Raw genomic sequence first — 13,072 nt, forward strand, 5'->3', positions numbered from 1 at the left:
AGTATCGAATCGCATATAGAATCACCATACATGTAGAATCGTGAGATTCGCCATACATTATCATGTCGGAACCTAAGTATGGAGATGATAACATCGTATCGTGAACTCCCTGGCATTTCCCAGCCCTACTATACATTCACCATCTCCCATTTCCTAACCAACAGAGGTTGTCTTTTGAAGGTTTGATAAGGTCTCAAACGTTACAACGTAAATGTTCCAGCTCCCTTACTGTTAGTTTTATTTTATTTGAAAGAACCTTTATTTAACTATGTGGGTTTTATTTTACTTTATTTACTGAGCTCTGATAATAATACCTTTCACCCTCTTTTCTGTCATCTCTGTTTTTCACTAAATGTGGGGCCTCAGACTTTACTGATGGTTGATTATATGATTCATTCAATCCCTCTCCTCTCTGTCTCTCACTGTCTTTCTCCGATTGTCTCTGTCTCTCACTGTCTCGCTCTCACGGTCTCTTTTTCTCTCTCACTCGGTCTTTCTCTCTCTCTCTCTATCTATCTCCCAGGTGTGAGTATCTCTCTACATGGGGCTGAGCTCCAGTGGCAGAGCCCCCACAGACGCAGAGTTCTGCGGGCCCCGGCCCCTGGGGTTGAGGCTGCGGATTTCTCCTTCCCCCCCAACAGGTCACCAGTCAGAATGGAGGTGTCCTTGGCTGGGGCTCCGGATTCCCCCAGCACACAGGACAACGTGCCACCCCACGGTAAGCCATTTGGCACCTCCTTAGTTAAAGGGGTACCTCAACCAAATAGCATTACCATAATGTAACTGTTGTGCAGCATCTTTTTAAAGAGCAACTTTGAGACAAAAAAACTTTTGTGAAGTTGAATTCTGAGTGGTAGTCATGCACTTCAGTAAATGTTTTTGTTAGATTAAGTGAGTTAGGAAGTAATCTAGTTGTTCACAGAATCAACAACATATTGAGGGTTTGATAAGTGACACTGGGTTTTCTGCTGATGTTCTATCCAGTTTTGAAGGATGTGAAGTTGTTAATGGAGAGTTTGGAGGGGCTGAGCACTCCGTCCAAAGATTGCGACTCAACCCTGCTTGACCCCGGGACCAGTAGCATCCTGGACGACAACACCAGGACTGACCCGGAACCAGAGGTGAGAGGTCAATTACAGGTGTGTCCATAAACCACGTATGGTCATTGTGGGTTGGAGCTGGCTGCTGTCAGTGTTATTCTTATCCTCCTTGGGGGATCTGTAAAGACATTTAGTCTTCTTAGGGTGAGCTCATTGGTTTCTTACAATGGTAGTGTGATATATAACCCTTGGAAGGGCATATTTAGATACTATGCTTATCAGCAAAGCACTTTAGCTCAACCACCTCTGTAAATGTTAAGCAGTGCTAATGGTAAAATATATGAAAGTCACTTTGGGTCAAAACAACCTTATAGTGGTTACTCCCTCCCTCTGTTTCTCTCCCCAGGTAGGGAGAAGTAGGTCCAGTGGCTTGTGCTTCAGCGATGGCAAGTGCCACATCGACTACATCCTGGTTTACAGGAAGTCTGGTCCACAGTCGGAAAAGAGGGAAATATTTGAGCGCAACATCCGGGCCGAGGGCTTGCAGATGGAGAAGGAGGCGAGTACTACTGAGTATTACAGTATATTATAGTATTACAGTAACACTATATTATAGTGTGACAGTATTATAGTAGTCACTGAAGCGCTGCCTGTCACTCATAAACCAATACAAATGTGCCGATGGCAAGTTTCACCCTCAATCCTGTTTAGAAGGAGCAGGGAAGCAATTGTGCTGAGAGTGTGTGCGTGTGTGTGTGTGTGCATGTGTCTGAGTGGCTGACGCCTAGTGTGCTGACGCAGTAACATCAAGGTCATCATGTGGAGCATTCAAAGAGACTGCCTCTTCTTCTCTCTTTTAACATCATCATTTGCTTCTCTCCTGCATGGAGATGCTTTGTTATTTTTAGGTCCTGCGAGGGTAGCTTTTTCTTTTACCTACTGTATAGTCAGACTGCTTATGATGACAGCAAGATGCAAGGTAGAATTCTTCTGGAAATTATCAGAGTATGCAGTACTGACTATATAACTGTGCTACTGGGATTTTGAAGAAATCAAACTCACATAGTTTGGTATCTTTTAAAGATCCTAGTAAAAACTATTTTGCGGCCATGACAGCGAATGTCTGTTAACTGTTCTGAGATCAGTCACAGGAAATTGATGTCACAGGAAATGAGAGAGAAAAGAAAATCAATATTTCAACTGTCCCTTTCCTCTTTATGCCCAATTATGAAGTCCATAAACCTCTCTACTGAAGCTGGATACATGTGTGGCAACATGATTTAGAATAGAAACATTTTTATTTAAAACATTAGATTATATATTATTCAAATGTTTTTATGTGCTAAGAAACTCTTCTAAGAAATATTATCAACAGGATATAATACTTCTAATGCTGTGTCTTTTCCCCTTAAACAGTTGTCTGTGTGCAACAGTGATGTGATCTTCCTGAAGCTGCATGCTCCCTGGGAGGTGCTGTGTCGCTACGCAGAGCTTATGAACATTCGGATGCCGTTCAGGTGGGGAGACGAACACACAGCCTCTGTAGTTGCCTCTCTCTCTCTCTCTCTCTCTCTCTCTCTCTCTCTCTCTCTCTCTCTCTCACTCACTCACTCACTCACTCACTCACTCACTCACTCACTCACTCACTCACTCACTCACTCACTGACTCACTGACTCACTGACTCTCTCTCGATCTGTCTCTCTTTCTCTCACTGACTCTCTCTCGATCTGTCTCTCTTTCTCTCACTGACTCTCTCTCTCTCTCTCTCTCACTCACTCACTCACTCACTCACTCACTCACTCACTCACTCACTCACTCACTCACTCACTCACTCACTCACTCACTCACTCACTGACTCACTGACTCTCTCTCGATCTGTCTCTCTTTCTCTCACTGACTCTCTCTCGATCTGTCTCTCTTTCTCTCACTCTCTCTCTCTCTCTCTCTCTCTCTCTCTCTCTCTCTCTCTCTCTCTCTCTCTGCACTTTTATTAGGTAGAATGGTGAGGCCTCTAGAGGGGTCAGATTCTAACACGAGCACCGGTACATGTGTTCCCGAGGCATAAGTGACCTAGACTGCTAGACCGCCCAGGCCACTGCAATGCATTAATGCACTGAGATTTTTTTATAGTTTAATAGTTGATATAATGTTGTGGGGGTTTTCAGGAGGAAAATCTATTACATGCATCGACGGTACAAGTTCATGAGTAGGTGAGTGCTAATTGATTTATTGATTCAATTTTGGGGCACAACACTAATGTTAATGTTCTCTGGCTGTGTGTGATGTGTGATTTTTGGAGGTCTTTCTGTCACCATCCAGGATGGAGAAGAGAATCAACAGATTTCGAGGATGGCTGCCTCGCAAACCCATGAAGTTTGACAACAACACCCTCCCTGACCTGGAGGAGAATGAAAGCTTTACCGCCCCCTTCAGTCGCTCCAGAATACATCAGTGAGTGTGTGTGTGTGTGTGTGTGTGTGTGTGTGTGTGTGTGTGTGTGTGTGTGTGTGTGTGTGTGTGTGTGTGTGTGTGTGGTGTGTCCACCACCAGTCTGGTATATGTTTTTTCCTTACTAACACAAAAGGTGAAGATGAATCAATGTCTTCCATCTTTAAACCACAATTCTTAGTTTTAGGGTACCACATTTTTGCAATGTAAACAAATGAACTAAGTTTCCTTGTGGGTGAGGTCTAATTTTAGGGCCCTTTATGGGGGGCTCACAAGCACGCGTCGAGGCAAATGATATAGAATGCACTGAAATGACATCAGGCCAAAATGGTGTGTTTTTCAAAAGCTCAATAAATGGAACGATCTAGAAGAAATATGATCTAGGATCCTTTTCTGTATCTATATTATGTTCCAGTTTCACCATTCACAACAAAGACACGTTCTTCAACAACGCCACCAGGAGTCGCATCGTCCATCATATCTTGCAAAGGGTCAAATATGAGGAGGGCAAAGACAAAATGGGTGAGATTGTCATCATCATCATCTAACACAGTTTCAAATGGCCTCTGGTTAATACATTTACATTGTAGTCATTTAGCAGATGATCTTATCCAGAGAGACTTGCAGGAGCAATTAGGGTTAAGTGCCTTGCTCAAGGGTACATTGACAGATTTTTCACCAAGTCGGCTCAGGGATTTGAATCAGCAACCTTTCAGTTACTGGCCCAACACTCCTAACCGCTAGGCTTCCTGGCACCTCTCCAAGTAGTACAAGTCCACTGCTAGATGTGTTCCACGTTTGAGATACAGCATGTCTCTGGTGAGTTATTGACGGTGTCTTCATGTTCTTGTTTATGCTCCAGGGCTGAATCGTCTTTTGAGCAATAGTTCATACGAAGCAGCTTTTCCCCTTCATGAGGTAATGCACTGACACTTCACACATGGGCTTGGAAGAGAAATATCACGTGTAGGGTCTTCATTTGAGCCAGTTCGCTACAGCAGGAAAATGATCCTGCGGCAACCGGGAATGTGAATTATGTGGTTTATAATTGACATTTTTGTAGGGGTTGATACATTTTTCGTTAGGTATTTCAACGTGGAAATGACAAACTTTAGAAGCATTTTAAAAACTCAAATACACTACAAGTTTGCATTTCCTGTCAGCAACAAAGAGTGATCAAATTAAGATCCTACATCTGTAGTTATGGTGGTACATTACGTGTGTGTGTGTGTGTGTGTTAACAGGGGAGCTACAGAAGTAAGAACTCCATCCGGACGCATGGGGCAGAGAACCACAGACACTTGCTGTATGAATGCTGGGCCTCGTGGGGTGTGTGGTACAAGTACCAGCCACTGGACCTCATAAGGTACAACACTGTGTTAACACTCCTGCTCTATAAGGACATCACGGGTCTAATACAATGTATTATCTGCACCTTGCAGGTTGTCCCTAGATCCTGCAAGCAATAAAAGTTCACCAGCCACATGTATTAAAGCCACACAAATTAATCAATGGAGTGAATTTACTTGATCATTAAAAACGTATGAAGCCACATCATTGCAGTGGTGGTACATAATGACCTGTTTGTTGATGTTTGTCTCCTGGCGGTGTTGTCAGGCGGTACTTCGGGGAGAAAATTGGTCTCTATTTTGCCTGGCTGGGTTGGTACACTGGGATGCTGTTCCCTGCGGCGCTGGTTGGGCTAATGGTCTTCCTCTACGGCTGGTTCACCCTAGACCACTGCCAGGTCAGGTAATGTGAGCTCACCTAATACTCATTGGTCTTCTTTAATTAGGTTTTCCCTCATTGTTTTATCTTAGTATTTTATACATATTTTATCCTTCACTGTTTGGTCTTGTGTTCTTCCACTAGCGAACGCATGCTTTACACTGGTGTAAATTTGGCCTTAGTCTGGTAGAAGTCTATTACCAATGCTATCAATGCCTTAGTCGTGTGGCAGCACTGACACAGGCTGATAAATGCATTAAGAATTGATGAGTGTATGGGACCAGGCTAAAGGTTGTCTGTGATTCTCCAGTAAAGAAATCTGCCAGGCCACTGACATCATCATGTGCCCCATATGTGACGAGTACTGCCCCTACCTGAGACTCTCAGACAGCTGCATCTATGCCAAGGTGACTTCCGTACTACCATGTTAAACGTTTGCCCCAGACTGAGCACTGCTGGCAAACATCAGGGCAGTTGTGGCTAATTCTGATCCTGGAGAGCCACTGTGTGATTCAAATGATTAACTAACGATGGTCATAAATTTAGACCACAATTATTTTGCGTTAGAGCTGGGATGAAACAAAAGCCTGCATACACTGCAGCTCTCCAGGAACAGTGATTTTTGTCATACTTTTTAGAAAAATATTGCATTTTTTGACAAACATTTACTCCAGAGCTGTGCCACAGTAACATAAGTACAACACATTTAGCAAGGTAACCTTTTTACTTGACATTTTTTGTCATTTAGCAGACGCTCCTATCCAGAGCGACTTGTAGTAGTGAATGCATACATTTTCATACTGGTGCCTCATGGGAATCGAACCCACTACCCTGGCGTTTCAAACGTCATGCTCTACCAACTGAGCTTATACGGGACCACTTTGGGAGCTTGCTCTGGAAAATGTCTAACGAACAGCCCTCCTTTGTAATCTTTATATACAAATGTGACTACTGTATGTTTGTACTGAATTCATGTTTTCAGAAATCATTTCTCTAAGCAATTGCTATTGATGTGTTTCTTGGCTTTAGGTCACCCATCTTTTTGACAATGGTGCAACAGTTTTCTTTGCTGTATTCATGGCTGTGTGGGGTGAGTTTTTATCATTTAGTATAAATATTATAGGTTCAATTTAAAACAAATCTTATTTTATTGTAAAATAAAGTTTAAGAATTAACTCACTTAACAGTTTAATGGGTCAGGATTCCATGCACACTATATTGAAGTTACATTATTTACAGTGAAGTGTTACAGGGTCCTCCTCAGCATTGCACAAGATCCCAGGGAAAGGGTGTATAGGGAGAGTTAATGCAGGGCCCGGCCTCCTCATCGACATAGCAGCAGGGTCTAGGCAGGGAGGATTCAGCCACTTCTACGTCATAACGACAGTAAGCCGGTGGTTTCACACTCTTCAAGTCCTCTGGAAGTTTAATGATGGAGGAAGGGACTGAAACATATGGAAGACAGGTGTTATTAACATTGCCTCCTGTTTAGTCAAATGAAAGGTCACATTTCAACCTGCTTAACTTTTGTTTTCAGAATGTAGTGCGATCGAAAGTGCTCAGTGGTTTTGATAAAACAAATACGAAAGTTTTTGTCAAACTACATATTTGCCATGGTCAGTTCATGGATCACTGCACTGTGTCAAGGCAACATCCCTGGAATAGACCTACCTGTTGTGAGGAGCTTCCCCGTAGAGGGCAGGTTTTTAAGAGCCTGCTTTAGCCTCGTTTCAAAACTCCAGCACTTCAGCAGGCAGAACACAGCTAGGTAGAACTGCAGGCCAAAGGCCAACAGAAGCGCCAGCCAAATGAAGACCTGGGCGGCTGTGTGAGAAGACAGGTGGGGGAAAAGAGTTGGGGAGAGAAAGAGTGAGTGAGATAAAGGAAGAGAGCAAATCTGGTAGACTGACATGGAGGAAGGGATGATCAAATGTCTACAGTTTATCCAAAATGTCCCTGGGGAAATGGACCTGGATTAGACCAAGCACCTCTGGACAAGCGCTCCTAATGGCCGGGCCAAGCCCTCTGGACAAACGCTTCTAATGGCCAGGGCCAAGCCCTCTGGACAAGCGCTCCTAATGGCCAGGGCCAAGCCCTCTGGACAAGCGCTCCTAATGGCCAGGGCCGAGCCCTCTGGACAAGCGCTCCTAATGGCAGGGCCAAGCCCTCTGGACAAGCGCTCCTAATGGCAGGGCTAAGCACCTCTGGACAAGCGCTCCTAATGGTCAGGGCCAAGCCCTCTGGACAAGCGCTCCTAATGGCCAGGGCCAAGCCCTCTGGACAAGCGCTCCTAATGGCCAGGGCCGAGCCCTTTGGACAAGCGCTCCTAATGGCAGGGCCAAGCCCTTTGGACAAGCGCTCCTGATGGCCAGGGCCAAGCCCTTTGGACAAGCGCTCCTAATGGAAGGGACAAGCCCTTTGGACAAGCGCTCCTAATGGCCAGGGCCAAGCCCTCTGGACTAGCACTCCTAATGGCCAGGGCCAAGCCCTCTGGACAAGCACTCCTAATGGCCAGGGCCACGCCCTCTGGACAAGCGCTCCTAATGGCCAGGGCCAAGACCTCTGGACAAGCGCTCCTAATGGCCAGGGCCAAGCCCTCTGGACAAGCGCTCCTAATGGCAGGGCCAAGCCCTCTGGACAAGCGCTCCTAATGGCCAGGGCCAAGCCCTCTGGACAAGCGCTCATAATGGCAGGGCCAAGCCCTTTGGACAAGCGCTCCTAATGGCAGGGCCAAGCCCTTTGGACAAGCGCTCCTAATGGCAGGGCCAAGCCCTTTGGACAAGCGCTCCTGATGGCCAGGGCCAAGCCCTTTGGACAAGCGCTCCTAATGGCAGGGCCAAGCCCTTTGGACAAGCGCTCCTAATGGCAGGGCCAAGCCCTTTGGACAAGCGCTCCTAATGGCCAGGGCCAAGCCCTCTGGACAAGCGCTCCTAATGGCCAGGGCCAAGCCCTCTGGACTAGCGCTCCTAATGGCCAGGGCCAAGCCCTCTGGACAAGCGCTCCTAATGGCCAGGGCCAAGCCCTCTGGACAAGCGCTCCTAATGGCCAGGGCCAAGCCCTCTGGACAAGCGCTCCTAATGGCCAGGGCCAAGCCCTTTGCAACATATAGCAAAGTAACCATACAGAAGTTGTAGACTGTAACCAGTGTGGTGGAAAAAGGCAGTCCGATCTCAATATAAAAAGCTTTATTACGAGCATGCATGCAAGGGGAAACCAATTTGACTCGCTATTTGTTCTCCACAGACATTTTATACAGACCAAGGATGGGTGGGGTGTTTCACATGCCCTTCAAATGAGTCCGGTACTTCTACTTATCACCACAGATAGTAGACCTTGAGAAAGACCAATCATATCAAGGACATATCCACTCCCCCATACATCCTTGGATAACAAGAACCATGGAATATTGACATGAAATTAGAACAGGGCCGTTTAGAAACAGTTCTAAAACAGACTGGTTATATTACATATCAGGGAACAGAACAACCTTAAAGACAAGACGAAGAACAGGATGACCTGTGTCTAACAGGTCATATAAGATTACAAATCTAATTTCCTCTTCCACACCAGTCCTCCTCCATCTGTATTCCAGAAATGTACACAATTGAACAATAGGCATGAACTATGGCTTTAATACACTGTAGATACCGGACTGTAAACTGCCCAAACACTAATAAATATTACCAGTCCTCTCTATTTTCCAGATAGTTCAAATGAGAAATACAAGTTGTGTAATATATCTTCTATTCTTCTCAGAGAGCTTGGTAACTTCCAAATCTTAGGCGGTGAGCGCTGCCAGACTGTGACTCATTAAAATAGCTGGAGTTCTTAGTTTTTCAATTATTGATTGCACGGCAAATTCAGACATTGTCTTCAGGGCTAATGGAAACCACTCTAATAAATGTCCCTGTCGTTCATCTTTTATGGTGAGCAATTTATGGTATAGAGGGATTTAACTTCAACATACATTGGATCGGGTATTCATTAAACACTACATATAATACTGTACTGTAAGTCAACTATTTCGTTTCAGTTTAACCAAGAAGAATGAATTAACCAACACACACAATGGATCAATAGTCCAAGTTGCATTCTAGGCCATTTTCACGTGTAAATATAGCACTTGATTTATATGAGTGTGTCACCACAACGAATGTGATTCACTCACCTGCCATTGGCTTAGGTTCTGTGTCCCAGACCCAGACGTCTGGCTGGGAAAGGTCCAGAGAGAAGCTGTCATTCTGGGGATGGCCCATCGATCACCTCCTTTACACAGGACCAGGGCCTATCTAGACAAGACGGAGACATTAGCATGTAGTGTTAACCACAGATTGCTTTAGATAACATTTTGGACTTGACAGAGGCTGTCATAATTCTTTCATAGGAGTTTGTGACAGTAGGGTATGCATGTTTCTTCAGTGTAGGTTAGTACCTATGGTTACTGATTGCATACTTCTTCATAAGTCATGATTTTGTCATACTGTTTAAAATGGTCACGTGTTGATCAGTGGTCGTTTGTGATGGCTTTACGTAGGCTTCATGTGGTCATTTGTGATGGCTTTAAGTAGGCTTCATGTGGTCGTTGGTGATGGCTTTACGTAGGCTTCATGTGGTCGTTGGTGATTGCTTTACGTAGGCTTCATGTGGTCGTTGGTGATGGCTTTATGTAGGCTTCATGTGGTCGTTGGTGATGGCTTTACGTAGGCTTCATGTGGTCGTTGGTGATGGCTTTACGTAGGCTTCATGTGGTCGTTGGTGATGGCTTTACGTAGGCTTCATGTGGTCGTTGGTGATGGCTTTACGTAGGCTTCATGTGTACTTCAAGCTGGACTCCAGCAGTGAAACTGCCACATCCGTTTGCGATATTACAACAACAAAGACGTTACTTCAAACAACTAATTGTTTTTCCCTCGGACATCATTGCACACGCCAGAGAACTGCAGAGTATGTACTACGATGTACTTTACCACGATGCTGGATGCTCATTTCCTCAAAACAATAACAAATGCGGGTGGGGTGTCCAGTGATGCTGTTTCACCCATCACGGATCACTTCCCTAATGTGTTATCTAACTTGTTATCTAATGTGTTAGCGAGGCTCATGGTATAGGTTCATGTGGTCAAATGCAGGCCATTGTTACACTAAATCTCCACAATTCATCATTCTCTTGAGTGCAATGTCTACTAAAAATATTTGTTTTATCTAACCCTGCCTTTAATCAGTCACAAATTGCCAATGTTATCTCCTTGCTACAAAGGTACAGTACTTCAAAGGTCAAATTTATTGCGTGAACTGTGCTTCACTCAAATGCATACAACAAAGTAGATCAGCTGAAAACGTTAAACAGTTGTTGCTAGAGCAAATTACGGAAAATCTACAAGTGATAAACAACCTAACTGCATTCAGTGCTCATTCAACTGGTAGATTCTAAGAATTTTCTGTAGTGCAATTACATTCACGTTTACATTTTAGTATTTTATCTGACACTATCCAGACACACCTATAATCATGTAGGTGCATACCAGTGGAACCACAGCTATAAAATTATGACAATAAAGCAAAACATTTCAAATACATTTGGAATTAATCGAGGCTATATAACTGCATAGGTCCTAAGATACTTGATACTGCATAGTTCCCCAACTGGTGGCCTGTGGACCGAATTTGGCCCGCGGGTGGATTTATTTGGCCCCCAAAGTTCTGAGCAAAACTATGTTGGGGGGGATTTTGTTGGACAGAAAAGACTGTTAAAAAAAAGAACAGTTAATCAGCTAGAAGTTTTATTTACATTTAAGGAATCTGTTCCCAAGTATTCCCACGCATAATAGAGAGACACGACTTGATCATATACTAATGCAAGCAAGGTTTTCAATTATTATGTTTTAGTCAAACATCTGTTTGGACCGTCTTTTTGCAGTCTACAATTTATTTCTAATTATGTTCTGATCCCCTGACGATCCGCTCAAGGCTGAATCTCGTTGAGGATTCCTGCAATACAGTATCGTTGGACTGCCAGTAAACAAGTATACAACTCAACCTACCTGGGTTTGTCTGGAGAGCAGGAGATCTTGCTGCAGGGCCTTGCTGTTGTCCAACACTGACTATTTCTTGGCATTCACCTACAGTAGAATTCCCATTGAAATCGCTTCATTAACATTCCTCTGAAGTGAGCTCCCCTGCTGCTATCTCTGCAGAAACATGTGCCTTTCCACCAAAAGAGACCGCTAGTCACTGGCCGGCCTCATGCAACTGTCTGGAACTACTAAAACATGTGCCTTTCCATTTAGAGCTACTAGTTAAACTGATCTTAGTCCAGCCTCTGCTCTGATTGTCAAGTGACACACTGGTAAACAGATTTGGATGGGTTACCCATTGCCAAGGACTTTGTTCAGGAGAACCTACCCTCTCTCTTCAGTGCTTTAAAGGCAGCAGAGGCTTGTTGGTGAAATTACCTATTGCACAGTGTCTGTCCTGAATAGCTAAAATAGTGAATTATTTTAGACAACTGTAACAGTATGAATCCTGGCATCCAACAACTGTGCTGCAAAATAATTGTATTATCTGTGTAATGAATACTCAGGGAGAAAAAGGTGTAGATTTACTCGCAGAGTGCGGCAGGTGTTTATTTCACCTTTGCAGAAGGCAGGAATCATGGTCACACACAGGTAAAGGCAAACAGGCAGGTAAATCCAAACTAGGACTGAAGGCTATAACTGGTTCTCACAAACGAGCTAGGAAAAGGCTTAGTAGAGTCAAAACAAACAATACCTCACAAAGCCACAAACAGAATGAACTGAACTAAATAAGGAGCTGAGGAGACCAGGTGAGAAACTAACACAGGTGAAATCAATGAACAAAAATGAAAGACAGGGCTATGTTCAAGAACACAACAAAACAGAACACAAGGTTGACTAAGAAAATAAATACAGAACCTTACAATCTGAATGTGGAGAACTACTTGAAGTGATAATTGAATCATTTTGAGTCATGCAAAACAACCTTCCTTCAACTAAGAAAGCGATAGTTGAATTTAAATGGTTCCTGTTTTTGGCAGCAATGCAAGAGATGGTTGAATTTAAATTATTCTGTTTTTAACACATTGCCAACATTATTTTATAGCTTGAATAAAAGTGTACATATTTGTCCCACATTCGATATGACACATACTCACCAAGCCATAACAACCCTCAAACACTAACCTAGTTGTGTATTTTAGCAACCGTGTTTCTCGAGTTCTGGAAGAGGCGGCGAGCGGTCCTTGCATATGACTGGGACCTAATTGACTGGGAGGAAGAGGAGGTAAATATACTTTCATTATGATCAGCATCATCAAATTAGAAATAATCTCCCAGGCATAACATGTGTTTTGTGTTGCAAGAAGATCTTTTCAGATTTAAAAAAATATATATATTTCTTAAAATATTTTAACAATCATGCCATGAAGGTCCGAGGGACATTCCACTTTGCCATATTACAAAAGGAAGCATTGCCTTGAGATTCCCATTCGGGTTATGACCCATTCGGGGTATGATTCCCATTTGGGTTATGATATGCCATGTCTAAATATTCTCTATGCTATCGCATATCTGCACGATCAATCAACAACACTCACGTTGGGGACAGACAGCCCGTCTCAGTATGGAGCACAGAACTTTGTATTTTTGTATTTCTTTTTAATGTTGAGGTACATTGATATATTTTTTTTATAAACACCCCCTTTCTAAAATGTGGGTTTTAATTGAATAACAATAATATATACATTCTGCCCACTTATTTTCCTTCCAAATGTGTTTGCCATTTTTGTACATATCTACATTTTACCCAAGCGAGGAGATACGCTAATACACACGTCGCA

The 13,072-nt window shown here is 43.6% G+C and overlaps 1 protein-coding gene across 3 annotated transcripts in view; it reads left to right on the forward strand.

Moving 5' to 3' along the window:
• Nucleotides 1–13,072, forward strand: part of LOC123994412 (anoctamin-4-like) — a 41,947-nt gene that overhangs the window by 16,831 nt on the left and 12,044 nt on the right. For all 3 annotated transcript variants that reach the window (XM_046296944.1, XM_046296945.1, XM_046296946.1), the window contains 13 exons: nt 524–718; nt 985–1,121; nt 1,447–1,599; nt 2,457–2,557; nt 3,207–3,251; nt 3,361–3,492; nt 3,905–4,011; nt 4,352–4,407; nt 4,734–4,855; nt 5,107–5,241; nt 5,528–5,624; nt 6,247–6,307; nt 12,434–12,516. In XM_046296944.1, coding sequence (XP_046152900.1) covers nt 524–718; nt 985–1,121; nt 1,447–1,599; nt 2,457–2,557; nt 3,207–3,251; nt 3,361–3,492; nt 3,905–4,011; nt 4,352–4,407; nt 4,734–4,855; nt 5,107–5,241; nt 5,528–5,624; nt 6,247–6,307; nt 12,434–12,516 — 1,424 coding nt within the window. The remainder of the gene's footprint in view (nt 1–523; nt 719–984; nt 1,122–1,446; nt 1,600–2,456; nt 2,558–3,206; nt 3,252–3,360; nt 3,493–3,904; nt 4,012–4,351; nt 4,408–4,733; nt 4,856–5,106; nt 5,242–5,527; nt 5,625–6,246; nt 6,308–12,433; nt 12,517–13,072) is intronic.

This window comes from Oncorhynchus gorbuscha, linkage group LG14, assembly GCF_021184085.1.
Source record: "Oncorhynchus gorbuscha isolate QuinsamMale2020 ecotype Even-year linkage group LG14, OgorEven_v1.0, whole genome shotgun sequence".
In the NCBI taxonomy this organism is placed as follows: domain Eukaryota; kingdom Metazoa; phylum Chordata; class Actinopteri; order Salmoniformes; family Salmonidae; genus Oncorhynchus; species Oncorhynchus gorbuscha.